The 14,803-nt window shown below is 45.1% G+C and overlaps 1 protein-coding gene across 1 annotated transcript in view; it reads left to right on the top strand.

Annotated features, from left to right (window-relative positions):
* Positions 1-6,820: 6,820 nt before the first annotated feature.
* Positions 6,821-14,803, top strand: part of LOC115323378 (arylsulfatase B) — a 45,240-nt gene continuing 37,257 nt past the window's right edge. Inside the window, exons 1-2 of the mRNA XM_042291610.1 lie at positions 6,821-7,277; positions 7,368-7,480. Of these exons, the coding sequence (XP_042147544.1) occupies positions 6,821-7,277; positions 7,368-7,480 (570 nt within the window). The remainder of the gene's footprint in view (positions 7,278-7,367; positions 7,481-14,803) is intronic.

The following is a 14,803-nucleotide window of genomic DNA, read 5'->3' as shown; positions in this document are numbered from 1 at the left end:
CAAATTAATATGTTCGCCACCGCGCCGACACCACGTTTCCGCGAAAGCCACCAGAGACGCGGAGGGGCGCGGAGCGACCTGGACCGGCTGGTTCCCGGTTTTCCCGCTTGGCGGCGTCCGTTTTGCTGGAGTCGCGAATAGTTCAATCTTCTGCTCAATAGCAGAGCGCTGTCTTCGCGCTAAGCGCGTGCTGTCGGGGAGCGTTCACCATATTTGTATCACACCGTCAAAATTGTAGCTCATGGCAGACGATAAGTAGCTGAAGACATGTAAACAGCGCTGCATCAGGGCCGGTCTGCTCATCTTGCGGCTGCGGCCGCGGCCGCAGCCGCAAGATGAGCAACCCGGCCCAGGGCTACGGTGATCAGGGCTCCATGCATGTGGGAACCAGTCTTAAGGTGTAACCCCACCCTTAATTAGTGTGATTCTGAACCAACAGATGGCGGTGGGATCGCCTTCCAGGCTTGTACACCAATGCGAGACATCGTGTGTGGTAGCGCCTTTGGTACAGTGGGGTATTTTTCTATATCCTGAATTTGAGATTCCTGGTCCCTTGCTTGTTTTTCTCTGCAGCAGCTTTTCTTGGAACACGCAGGGCTTCGCCTGTTCTAGTGCAAGGGGGCCAGTTGCTATAGCCTCCGAGCTCACGTCTCCAGCAAATGTGGGCAGTGCAAAACGCGAAAATCGTCCTGAGCCAAAAGGCGAGACACATGCACAACAAAACCACTAACCCGTTGAAAATATATAAAATTGCCTGTGTGCCGTTATCGGAGATTTCAGAGGCCAATTACATATATTTCAATGTGATCAAATTTATATTGACACGAAAGAAGGTGACGAGAGGACGAACAGTGAACGTGAACTTAAAAATGAAGGCTTAATTAACGAACTTGTGCCAAACAAAAAAAAAAAAGTAAAGAAAGTGCGAGACAGCAGAAAAGCTGGCGGCAGGCGGCGATTCGACAGCAGAACACAGCGAGAGCGTGATTGACCCGAAAATGTCGCTGCTGGCAGCTGCTTATCTACAGTGCGTCACCATCTCGAAAGTGTGGCAAAGAAGGTTCGAGCGTCGCGCGCGCGTACGGAGCGAAGATGAATTGGCACTTTCGAGAACAAGAAAGCAGGGCAAGTTACGTCTGGTACAAGAATGAACGCGAATCTTCTAGAAGTCCTTGCTTTCTCGGCTCTGCGGGCGGCAATATGACGGGCCGGCCCTTTTGTCGAGCATAAGTTGGGCTCTTTGTGAATTTACAGGAAAACGTGATTACGTGATAGACTTGGGTTGCGAAAATTATAGCTTGAGGAATTAACTGCCTAAAAAATAAAAAAAATAAATGAACTATATTTTATCCGGTCAGGTGTCTCATTTAGGTAGCTTGGTATTTCTTTTGACCAAAACCATGATACTAGAAAACACAGAAAATGACACTCAGGTTTAGATGCTGAGTTTGGTAAGCCCAAAGTAGGACTGGTGCGGGAGTCATAATAAAAAAAATGCCGAGGTTAAAAATTAAGTCACAGCAATAAATGATAAGAATTAATTGTAATACGAATTCAGTGATAAATGCAATGACTGGCCAGGCAAAGATTCTGGGTTTGTGAATAGCTTTTGCACATAGTTTAAGCAGTGTACAGGGTATCACGAAACAAAAAAATACAGATATTTTTTTTTTTTACCGCAAGAATAAATCTGCATTACTGAACGCTCATTCTCCGCCCAAAAGTAGCGGTAGAGGTAAAAAAACCATATGCCAAAGTTTCAGCCCTATCCGATACCCTATTCAAAAGTTGTAAGTGATTTTGTGAAAAGTTCAATGAGAAAATGACGGCCGACGAAGTTTTCGAATACATAGGGCTCTATGGGCACCAGAAACCGAAAACGGGCAAAAATGGGCTCCATTTTCCTATTGAAATTTTCAGAAAATCACTTATAACTTTTGAATAAGGTATCATATCGGGCTGAAACTTTGGCATCTGGTTGTGACCTAGCGCTACCTTTGGGTGGAAAATGAGCGTTAAAAATGGGAAGTTTTTTTGCGGTAAAAAAGAAAAATTTTAATCTTTTTTGTGACATCCTGTACCCGTTTTAATTTGGTGATTTATGCGCGCAAGTAGTGGTGCGCAAAATTGACAAAAAAAAATGCAAATTTGTAGAGTTTCACGTTGTATAAAATATAGTGTGAGCACGCACATAGTAGGCTGATTAAGAATGAAACAGCCCATCATTTTACACTAGCGTTGAGCGAATCGAAGGTCAAGGGTGCATCAAAAGCTAAAACTTGTGCACATATACTGCTCAGGCCGTTATGTTTGAATGCTCATTGTACTTTATTACCCTCAGATTTGGTGTAAGTTGTTTTCTGATTGCTTACAACAGAAAGAAGGAAACATTCTAGCTCAGGGTTGATAAAAAAAACTCCACCTGCTGACAGATACCAATCGCCTCGGTGCCGATTATGAGTACTGACTGTATGCCAACGGTCGCGTGCTTAGAAACAGTTTTCCCCACGTGATTTCATACAATCGCAATCTCTCCTGACAAACAACAATGTGAAGCTTAGAATCGTTTGTATTAATCGTGGCACACGTGGCAAGTTGCTTTTTTTTTTTTTTTTTTTTTACAATCCGTGAAAAAGAATGCTCTTGGGTTACCTTGGTCTCTAATGCCTCTAGCACACAAAAGAGCACGAACTGAATCGCAGTGGGAAACGAAACAATAATGATAAACAAGTGTGTAATCACGCAAAAACTTATCGGCACTTTTTTCCCCGATATTGTTTTGGGCGCAGCCATCTTGCTGATTAGTAACAAATCAAGCGCAACTGCCAATCGTCATGATTCTAAAGTGTGACTTCCTCAGCATTAGTTTCGGTTTCAGGAAGCTTACGTAATATTGCTTTGCTTTGTCGCAAACTGTTCAAAACATTTCTGGAAAACGGAAAAGTGTTTCCCGTGATTTCAGAAAAAGCTTCAGATAACTGACAACCATCATTGTAAGCACCAAGATATGTATGAAGCGTAGCTTATTTAGTGGCTCTAGGCACAGAAAGAGAACGAACAGGCTCGACCTCGGGCTCTTGGCGCTGCGCTTCAGTGGCTTTATCAGCCCGTAGAGTTGGCTGCGCTCCGGACTAAGGTAAAGCAAAGCAAATATTCAGATCTTAGGGTTTCACAAGCCAAACGAACAAAAATCACTTAACACGCCCCAATAAAAAAAAAGAGCGGGTTTATTTTGACTAACTGGAGATCTTTTGTCGTGCTACCGAAACCTCAGAAAGCCTCAGTCGGATTGCAGGCACCTCGGCCGATATTTAAACCTGACAAAGATGGATTCATGGGCCAGCGCGTCGGCTAAGAGACACTGAGACGATTTAATGTTTCGTGTTTTGTTTTAATATAATTCCCATTAAAAACATTAAAATGCTTTCGCATACGTGGCGGAATCTAAAATGGCAAAATCACTGGCAGAATGCACTTCATGGCGCCCATTTCATTTGGATCGCGTCGGGCATGTGTACCGCCGACGCACAGTAGAACGCGCGAAAAAGTAGCTGTGGTGCACCAGCAGCCTCGCGCTTGTTGTTCTGAGATCTCTGGCTCGCTCACTGCGGGCATCCAGGCATCTGACACCCTGACATCTGGCGCTTTTTCTGTCTTTCACGTCGCGTTCCAAGCGGCACACGACGGAAAATGCACATCAAGCTGTTTCTGAATACGTGTCGCCATCTGTACTTTATATTAAGACACTACAATTTGCTGTAACTGAATGGGAAAAGTTCGAGGTCTTATAACATTCTTAACGTGTAATATATCGATATGAAAGTTCTTGAAAATGTAATATCGAGGGATGCTTCATAATTTAATGTCTCGTTATTTTGATTAGTTGACGTGATTCCGTTTTTAGAGCGCCACAAAATACTACTGTTGGAGAATGGACACGAGACGACGAAGAAGTGGGCAACGGGGCACGCGCGGGAAAAATCCCGCCATGTTTTCATTCTGATAAACCGCTACCATCAGTCGATCGGGTTGTACTGTCTTCAGATCCCAAACAACTGGTGCCTAAACCCGGGATCTAGGAGACGCCCGACAAAAAGAGTGACAGCTCCTCATCTGACAGACTCGGAACTCGGATAACAACTCGCCTTAAGAGAATGGTCCGACTGCGGAGGAAACGAGCCGTCATCCGGTCAGCGGTGACCAGAGCCACTAACGAGTTGCAAGCTCTACTGGATTCCTCAGATGCCACCGCTGGTGAGCTCACAGAGAACTTGAATATCCTCGAACTGAAGGAAGCATAATTGAAGGCAGTTGACCGTGAGATTGAAGACGGGGTTGATACTGAACACATTGAAGAAGAGAGGGAAAGCGTCGAGGCTTATCAAGTATCGATCTGCCGTTTACGAACAAAAGCCACGCTCAAGCTGAATGCCCTGCGCACGCCTAACATCATTTCGAATGCTGTCGAACGGTTACAAGATCGGGACCAAAGCCATCAACGGTCAAGAACGATAGCGATCAAACTTCCAAGATTAAAGATCCGGAAGTTGGAAGGAGACCTCCATAACTGGAAACCTTTCTGGGATCAATTTGAAAGGTCTATACACAACAACCCAGACCTTTCTTCAGTCGATAAATTTAGATATTTGACAAGCTATCTATTCGGAAATGCGGAAGACAGCATACGGGGATTGTCTATTACGGAGAACAACTATAACATCGCTGTGGATCTCTTGAAGGACAGGTTCGGCCAGACCCAGGCGATAATTGACGACCACATGACACGACTCTTGAATTTAAAAAAAACGTCACCACATCGAGCGACGTCACCGCTCTGAGACGGCTCCACGATGATATCACGATAAATGTCCGCAGCCTTGAAGCACTTGGCGTAAAGGCGGAAGAGTACAGTGTGCTTCTACATGCTGCCGTGAAGAAGCGACTTCCTAACGACTTTGTCCTCCGCTACTGCCAGCAAAGAGCCACTGACATCGCAGATAGCACCGGTAGTCTGCAGATGTTTCTGAATTTTCTGAAGTCTGAGGTAGAGAGCCGAGAGCGCGTCCTGGAAATAAAGCCTGATCAAGCCGGTCCATCAAAGGCCCAAAAGGAGGACCCATCAAACCAGGTACGCAAAGCGTACATCACTCCATCGGCGTCGGCTTTAGCTGCAAGGACGGACGCTCAGGATGCCAAATTCCTTTTTTGCGACGCATGTGAGCACTCGTTCGATCAATGCAACGCGCGCTCCATCAGTGAGAAAAGAGAAATACTGAAGAGAGACGGCCGATGTTTCAGGTGCTGCAAGAGATATCACCGGGCAAGAGATTGTCGCAACGCCAGATTTCTCCGCTGCACCAACTGTCAAGGGAGACACATGACTTGCCTCTGGGATCCTGACCTGAAACCCACGAAGGACAGCGCTCATGCATCGTCACAACCAGGCACTTCGGAAGTGTCAGTAACGAGTGCTGTGTCTAACTGCGTCGAAACAGTTCTTCTGCAAACCGCCACAATCTGAGCTGAAGGGAAGACTAAGCGCCGCCTCTTCCGGTGCTTACTGGACGGAGGGAGCCAGCGCACGTTTGTGACGTCCAGGCTTGTCAACGAGCTGTCTTGTCAGGTTCTAGGAAAAGAGGCCTTGAGCATCACAGTCTTTGGTGATACAACCCTTGGTAATGCGAGGAAACTCCGCGAGGTAGAGGTATGGCTCCAAAGCCAACACGATCGAAGAGGGGTACGAATTGAGGCTCTGGAAGTTCCTGCCATTTGCCATTCTTCTGTGTTCCCTGTAAGTCTCTGCAGGACAGCTCAAACCTGCACGCTGCAACTCGCCGACCTTTCGTGCTCAGAGTCCAAGGGGGTCGACATTGACATTGATATACTGATCGGAGCGGATAATTACTGGAAGGCTGTCACTGGGTCCATCAAGCGACTTGACGGAGATTTGACAGCGGTAGAAACAATATTTGGTTGGACACTGCAAGGGCCAGTACGGCAATCACCGGAAGTGGGCTGGCGCCAAACAACTGTTATGCAGGTAATGACTCGACATCAAAGCGACCAGCTTTCTCAACAGCTACGGGCGTTCTGGGAAATTGAAACCCTTGGCGTTCTGGAAAGAGAGCAACACGACGTAAGCACGGACGAAGTCTTTCAATGGTTTCTTTCCACAATTAAGAAACGTGATAACTATTATGAAGTCTGCTTTCCTTGGAAAGAGAACGTCAACAACTTGACCACCAATCAGGATATAGCCCGGAGACGGCTGGAAGGGCTGTCCAGGCGCCTCCTGAAAAACGGGAAACAGTTGAATCAGTACGACCGAGTCATTCGGGAGTACCTTGAAAACAACTTTGCCGATAAAGTCGAAGAGGAACACATGGATGGTCCATGGTACTATATGCCACACAAGGCTGTAATTAAAGATGAAAAAGAAACTACTAAAGTGCGAATAGTCTTCGATGGCTCGTCCAGTGGTCCCGGACAGTTGTCACTAAACGACACACTTCACAAAGGGCCAAATTTGAATCCAGACATTCTAGACCTTCTGCTTAAGTTCCGTACTTACCAGATTGCGATTACGGCAGATATTGAGAAGGCGTTCCTCCAGATCAGGTTGGCTGAACAAGACAGAAATGCTCTACGGTTCTTATGGTACAAGTATCTGCCTGCTTGCGGAGAGGATCTGCCACCTATTGAAGTCTGGCGAATGAATCGAGTGCCCTTTGGAGCAACCTCAAGCCCTTTCCTCTTGGCGGCCACCCTGCGGCATCATTTTGAAAGTGTGAAGGGTCGGTTTCCAGAAACGGCAAGCAAAATGGGAAACCAATTCTATGTAGACGACTATGTGGTAGGAGCACAGACCGTCGAGGAAGCCCAGGCTATGTGTGATACAGTGGCTATGATACTAAGTGAAGCGGTAATGCATCTTCGCGAATGGACAACTAATAGCCGCGAGTTACGTCGAGTAGCAGACGAAACGTCAGTGCACCCTGACATCCACTTCGAACCGACGAACGCGAGCAAGGTGTTGGGTGTGCTCTGGAACCCAGACACCGACACTTTACACTTCGAAGTGTTCAGCTTGATCTTGTTCATCCTGTCAGCAAAATGGACTAAAAGACTGGTACTTCAAGCGACGTCGCGCATTTATGATCCCTTTGGGCTTTTATCGGCGTTTGTAATCAAAGCCAAAATATTGTTTCAAAGAATTTGGCAACGCGGTATAGAGTGGGATGACCCGCTACCCGAAGACATTCAGCAAGAATGGGAAGGCTGGTGTGAAAATCTCGCTTTACTAGGACAACTTCGCATTCTCCGAGCGGTACCCTTTTATAATGGCACGACCTTCCACGTTTTTGCAGATGCCAGCAAGGTAGCTTACGGAGCTGCTATTTACGCCAGGGCCCAAGATGGAAATGGAAATTTGGACGTCAGACTCGTCATCTCGAAGTCACGAGTGGCCCCGATCAAAGATGTATCGTTGCCAAGATTGGAGCTACTAGCAGCCCTTACAGCGGCTCGCCTCATGAATAACGTGAAAAAGAAATTATCATTAAGTGGAGACACATGGTTTTGGTCAGACTCCACGGTGACCCTCTACTGGATCAAGTCCGTAGCAAGCAGGTGGAAACCGTTCGTTTCGAATAGAGTCGCAGAGATTCAATCTCTATCCTCGCCTAGCCAGTGGCATCACTGCCCAGGTGAATCAAATCCGGCTGACCTGCTCGCGCGAGGAATATCGGTGATTCGTTTTCGCCTTTTGTCCCAACATCCCTGACAATTGTGTCAAAAATAAAAATAAACAAACAAACAAAAACAAACAAACATCTAGTCCAGAATACGCTCTGGTGGAAGGGGCCGGCATGGCTAAGTTTAGCTGTATCTGCTTGGCCTCAGGAAATAGCGAAAGGAAATGAGGAGAGCCACGTAGAAGAAAGGAAGACACAAGTACTCCACACTTCCCAAAGCATGAGGCCCGACTTATTTGACTTAGGCAAGTTTAACTGCCTCCAGAGGGTTCTTCGCATTACGTCCTGGATACTTCGATTCTGCTTCAACTTAAGGAATCTGGACAGAAGAGCAGGACCACTGTCAACGGTCAAACTAGAAGCTGCTGAAACCTTTTGGATTATAAAGACACAGCAAGAAGCGTTTGGCAAGCAGTTCATGGAGAATTCAACAATACGGAGCTTCGCACCGTTTAAAGATGATCAAGATATCGTCAGGCTCAGAAGACGGCTGCAATACAGCAACTTGAAGCCAAACGAACAACACCCAATTATTCTACCCTCCGATCATGCCTTCAACAAGTTACTAATCAACAGAGAACACCGAAGAATACTACACGCTGGAGTAAGAGAGACGTTAACACAACTGCGAGACCGATCCTGGATACTGCGAGCACGCCAAGTGGTCAAAAAGTCAATTAATCGGTGTTTAATTTGCAAGCGGTTCTCTGTAAAAGCGGCAAGCGAACCGTATGCACCCTTACCTAAAGATCGAGTTGCTCCATCGGACCCATTTTCAGTTGTAGGCATTGATTTCGCAGGCCCACTGTTTCACCGCTCCTCCACAGGAGCAGAAAAAGCATACATTGTAATATTTACTTGCGCAATAACCAGGTCAGTCCACCTGGAATTGACATGCAGTCTAACGACGCCAGATTTTTTGGCGGCGTTCCGACGATTCACAGCTAGAAGAGGTATCTGCAAAACCATCTACTCGGACAACGGACGCACGTTGAAGCGTGCTTCAAAGGACTTGAAATTGATATGGAGGCTCAACGCCGAGGAAGACATATTAGAACACTTACGACACAACAGGATACACTGGAAGTTCTCAGCCGAAAGAGCCCCATGATGGGGCGGCTTCTGGGAGAGGTTAATAAGATCTGTCAAAACAGCGTTGCGGAAGACGTTGAAGCAAAGCTGTCTGAGGTATGATGAACTGCTAACCGTGCTCATAGAAGTGGAAGCGGTAATTAACTCGCGACCTCTAACGAAAATTACTTCATCCGCCGATGAAGAGGTTCTAACCGCCGAATTTAGAAACCTCACTCAAACTACACTCAAACTGAAGGGCCCCTCCACTTCCTCGAGGAAGGCGCGAGGGCCGGCGCTGGCCAATCGCGACGGCGGATCCGTCCTCGCGTTTGGCCAGCGCCGGCCCTCGCGCCTTCCTCGAGGAAGTGGAGGGGCCCTTCAGTTTGAGTGTAGTTTGAGTGAGGTTTCTGAATTCGGCGGTAACACCTGCACACTTTCTAATCGGCGAAATGCTTACGTCTTTACCTCCTACAACCGTTGAAGCGGAACGGTCCACTCAACAAGAATTATCCAGGCGGTGGAAGACACGTGAAGCTCTGCTAGACGTGTTCTGGTCCCGATGGCGGAAGGAATATCTTTTGGAGCTACAATCTGCGCACACGGTAGGCTCATCTGACTCAAGCGGCATCCAAGTGGGAGATGTGGTGCTCCTCAGGAACGACCGTCGCCCAAGAACATTCTGGGATCTGGCCGTCGTCGACAAGACCTTCCCTGGTCGAGATGGGAAAGTCCGTGCCTGCACTATTCGACTCGGAAGGGGCGTGAAGATAAGAAGGCCCATCCAGCTTCTTTACCGTCTAGAAATTCCGGCAAAACAGTTGGCCTGACTTTGTTGGGTGGGAGGATGTTGGAGAATGGACACGGGACGACGAAGAAGTGGGCAACGGGGCACGCGTGGGAAAAAACCCGCCATGTTCTCATTCTGATAAACCGCTACCATCAGTCGATCGGGTTGTACTGTCTTCAGATCCCAAACAACTACCATTTTAAACTTTATTTTTTTATTTTAAAATATACATTATCTGTACAGTTCGTTGCTTATTTTTAAATTTATTGCATCCAACCGAACGCTCACGTAAAATATCGTGGGGGATGGGACGTTACAACTCGAGAAATAGTTTTTTCAATATTACAGGCTGTGGTCTATGGAAAGTTAAATAAATAACTAACAACTAAAAATAATCGTAATAACGAGACATTAAAGTATCGCTGAAAAACAGCTCTTTAATTTGACACTAACTTTATAATTGTAATATACATAGCAAGAAAGTTATAAGCCGCCAAAAAAGCACCAAAGCGTCATGCACGGTGGGGTTGCACCTTAATTCTTATGCAGACGTTGTCTTTCTTGGGGGGGGGGGAGGGGGGGGACGGGGGGGTTGAATGACAAGAATAAAATTCGATGGACCAAATCTTGTGACATAAAGTAAAGCAACGTCGGATGCGACTAGCTTTTGATACGTACAACCTCGACGACACAATTCTTTTTCCTAAACAAGCGGGGAACATTCTGTATATTGGGTGCAAGACTGTAGCTACTCATAGCTACAGTAGCACTCGCAGAAACCCGACCCACATACAATAAATAAGTTTGCGCTACAAAACCATCACAATAAAGGGCGAAATAAAGTAAGCAAAATATAAAAGAGTTACAGCCACTCATTTACTCCCTCCCCCTTCGTGGATCATCATGGTTTGCTCTGAACCGAGCAACGCTCCCTTTTCTCTTTCCCCCAGATGTTGGCAGCCGAAAACACGTGGTGTCACTCCCCCTAGCAGCTGCAATATCCGATAGCGTGGAAGGGATGCGCGCAACTGGCGAGAGCGTGTAAATAAATGGCCGTTACAAGTTTCCCTTCGGAGCCAGTTGATAAACAGATCATCGCCTTCAGGTGGTGGAGTGCAATTTGGTTTCGAACAAATTCACTGCAGATTTGCCTGGCCATATTCCGAACAGGGTGAGTGAAAAGAACGAGTCTTCTTTTTGCCGCGCGAAATACTTGTATTTCGATTATTACTCTTATTTCAAAATAAAACTGGGAAACTTGTCCAAAGGTTCAAAGGTTCAAAGGTGTTTATTGGCTAAAACAACCATACGACCGAGAGCCTGAGGCAATCAAAAGGCAGAAGCCCGTGCATACATATGCTGATTTCCTCCTCGGCCCGAATAATTGCCGGACTCAATAAATAGTTCACCGCGATAGAACCGGAACATCAACGGTTGGTCTTCCTTAAATTTGTCTAGCCTATCAGAAGAGTGGGGTATGTAGCGCGGCAACGATGGATCCGTTTCAGAGTTGGAAGACCGCCCACACCGTGCCTGTACGGTTACTGGAGCACGATAAATATCATGCTCCTCGTGGGTTGGACTGATTCGCTAAAGGCCAGCCATTGGTGTCTTCAGTTTATCGTGGAGAAGTGCGCCTATAGGAACGTCGGCTATAGTAACACATCACGAGTAGTTGGGATTTCCAGCTACCGTCATTCTTCTTATTATCGCCGGATGTAACACCGTCAGATTAACTAGAATATATAAACCATCCAGTTGCATAAGTGTCCTCTTTTCTATTGTACGCGAATATAACGAGAAACATTTCCATCGCGGTTTCATAGAGTGCGCTTGGCGCGAAAGTAAATTTCACTCAGTTGTGGTCGGTTCTTTCTTTGCAGAATGATATTGATCGTCTTATTGCTTTTGACGGCCGTCTCACAATGCCACGCGAAGCAGCCCCATATAGTGATGATCTTGGTTGATGATTTGGTAAGGTATCTTCTCTTTTTTTTTTTAATAATACAAATTATTTTCCTCTATCCTTCTGATACAAGTCAACTACAAGGGCTTGCCTCACTACATCGCTTTGTAGTGGAGACCCATGCATATTACTTATTTTCGTCGCACGAGTAATCCCGTTATTTTTTTATGCTCAATAAGAAATTCGATAGACTCTCACAATATTCACTCCCAAGGCTGAATCTATCCGAATGTTCGATGTCTCAACAAAGAGGCTCGGCAGGCGGACAACGAATACTCCCTGAATGAGATTACATCAAATGACGCATGTTAAATATACCTAGGGTTAGGAGTTTTCGGTTTAAACCGATAAAAACCGATAAAAGTACGTCGAATCCATTTTCGTAAATTCGGTTTTAACCGAAAAAGGTCAGGTTTTAGGCTCGGCCTTTTCAATTTAAACCGATAAAAACCGATAAAAGTACGTCTAATTCCTTTTCTAAAATTCAGTTTTAACTGGAAAAGGTCACTTTGACCTTCCAGTCGTACCGCAGAGCCTTGGCGAAAAAATGGAACGACAGTGTCTATAAACAGATGTCCGAATGTATGGGATAGAAGGATGCCATCACGTTGTTTTGGTTTAATGTGTCCGTCATCGCACATTAAACCAAACGTGAAGTCCGAAATGCTTCATGACTTCGCCATGTACGAGCGTGTTTTCAAACTCGTTGTGAAAAAAACTGACTTGATGCAAGCTCTGCATGGTGTGTTGTGCCTCAAAACGTCGCACCGTGTCTCTTTTTGCGGTCACAATTGATTTATTGGCCGATTTTGGCTCAGGCAGCGCTTCACCTCCTCATCCGGCCACTGTCCAGTGTTAGCGTTAAGAGGGCATTCTCGAAGCTCAGGGTCATATTAACAGGCAAGAAAGGCTGCGGATCAACGAGGAGAACCTGGGCAAGTACATGTGTGTTTACCAGAATAAGATCACGTAATCCTGATGTACAAAAGGTGAAGTTTCATGTTATTTCGGCATAGGCCTCGTATATGACTTGCTTGTACCAAAGTTGTTGTTTTCTTGTTTCTATTACAGTTGCACATATTTGCCGAATAAAGTGTCCGTTTATATTTCAATGTATCTGTACCGTTACTCTTTGAGTGATAACAAATATCAGAGCTAGAAGGACCATCTTATCCGGTGTCCGTTGGTGTTCATTTTATATTCACCGAAAAAAGCCGATAAACTTTTGTGGGCATAAATATGCGCCGAAAAAAACCGAAAATTGATTTTTAAAATAAACACCGAAAAAAGTACGCCGAATTTTGAAAAAATAGAAACCGAAAACGCGGAACCCTAAATATACCATGGCTGCGCCGCAGTTTCGCGTCTCAGAGTTTTGAAGCTGCCTGCCTGTCAGGCGACGCCAGAGAACACGTGTTGACAAATCGAAGCTCCTCGATGGCAGAACCTTCTGTTTTAAATTTAAAATCCCTATAGGGGCCCGAAAAACGAGCCGTGCGACAGTGTCTGGAATAAACTACTGCATTGAGAGGTTCGAATCTGTTAAATATTTGCAAATACACTGTATAGAAATTTGTGTTTTACATCCTGGCTGACGCTGGTTTGAGCTCGCGCCCATAGTGTCGCCCAATTTACTTGTGCACTTTAGAAGATAACGAGGGCTGGAGTGCACCTGGCCCATGCGGTTATGAATTATCTTCGTGTGCCTACTTTCTCGAAGTGGTCTATAAGGCAAGGGTCAGTGACAGCTTAACAAACATAGGGTGTAGTGAGTACCAGAGCATAATATTGTTAGCGATCCGACGATTAGACTTCCAGGTGCGGCGGTTAACTAATCCTCGGTTGGCAGCCACAGAGAGGGAGAAATTCGAAATGGCGGCGCCGCTAAAATGGCGCGACCAGAAGTTTTATTGTCTTTAAATAAACCAGTTTGTTTAAAAACGTTGGATGATAATATTTAAAAGTCTTAACTTGATTGTTGCTTCTCAGCCAACAAGACTACGCCGTTACCCGATCAGAAAACAGAATAATGAATGACAATAAAAAAGCGTGCACAAAAAAAAATGCGTTTTTTTTTTTTTTAGTTATCAGTGAAAGAAAAACAGACGAAATGAAACTTAATATTGCTTAAACTGACTATAGGAAACAATATGATTGATGTTTGAAGTTCATCGTGTTCACAACAGATGGTCTAGAATTCAGAGAGGGTCATGAGGCAGGCGAGCTGGTATTTCGGACGTCTGCGGTAAACAGTGAGAGGTCGTTGGTTGCCTGCTGTTCTTGCTTGGTTTCCTCAACCTCGAGTACTCATCATTACTAATGACCAATGCTGCCTCGCACAGTTTGCGCAGAAAGTAAACAATTCATTCACACAGTAGCTGTGCATACATTGGGGAGAAGTGCACATAAAACTAAATCAAACGTTATTGGTAGCAATCGCAGGTGTCCGAAGGTAACACTGACCGAATAAAATATGAAGTTCCGGGAAATTGCGAGTACAATTTTCTTATTAAGCTTTAAATTGCAGATGTACGTTAGGGGAAACAAAGTTTCGATTGCTAGATTTTTTTTAATCTGGTTTGTAGTCCAACAGGTGTTCTAGTTTTTTGTTTTGTTTTTATAAACTCGGTGGGACGCTGCTGGCCAAAAAAAAAAAATGCAGCAGCTGCATTCAGTGAGGTAAAAACGCGAGCGTGTTGCCTGAGTCAACGTCCTTTTGGTGTGTCTAATTGGGGTTAAAAATATAAATTTTTAAAATATTAAAACGTTTTCGCCTTTTCAAAGTATCAAAACATCGTTCTATTGTGAACCAGTGAAAATATTGTAAATATAAATGCAGGAAAAAAAAACATTTCGTACAGATGAAACGTATAAAAAGCCGATTAAGTTTTTTGTTTTTTTTACATTTCGGGTGAACAGCCTCCATATTTCATCTCTGCTATTTATAATATAAAAACGGACGTAAGGTTTTCGCTCCGCCAACTATTTCTGTACAAATAATATCTGGAAAACAAGTAGAATAGCGCGCAAAAGTACCGTACATATATCAATATTTGATTCAAAACAAGGTAAATAGCACGAGTCTATGAAACCACGAAAACTTACTTTCGCTTTTAAAAGTCTTTACAATAAGAAATAAACCGTTTTTTTTTCTCCGTCATTCTGGGTGGTTTCTTTCGGTACTGTGATCTGGCCTCGTCAATAGATTCTAAGAAATTTGTA

This window comes from Ixodes scapularis, unplaced genomic scaffold, assembly GCF_016920785.2.
Source record: "Ixodes scapularis isolate PalLabHiFi unplaced genomic scaffold, ASM1692078v2 PGA_scaffold0__279_contigs__length_252992795, whole genome shotgun sequence".
Lineage (NCBI taxonomy): Eukaryota > Metazoa > Arthropoda > Arachnida > Ixodida > Ixodidae > Ixodes > Ixodes scapularis.
This window is presented reverse-complemented; position numbering and strand designations above follow the sequence as displayed.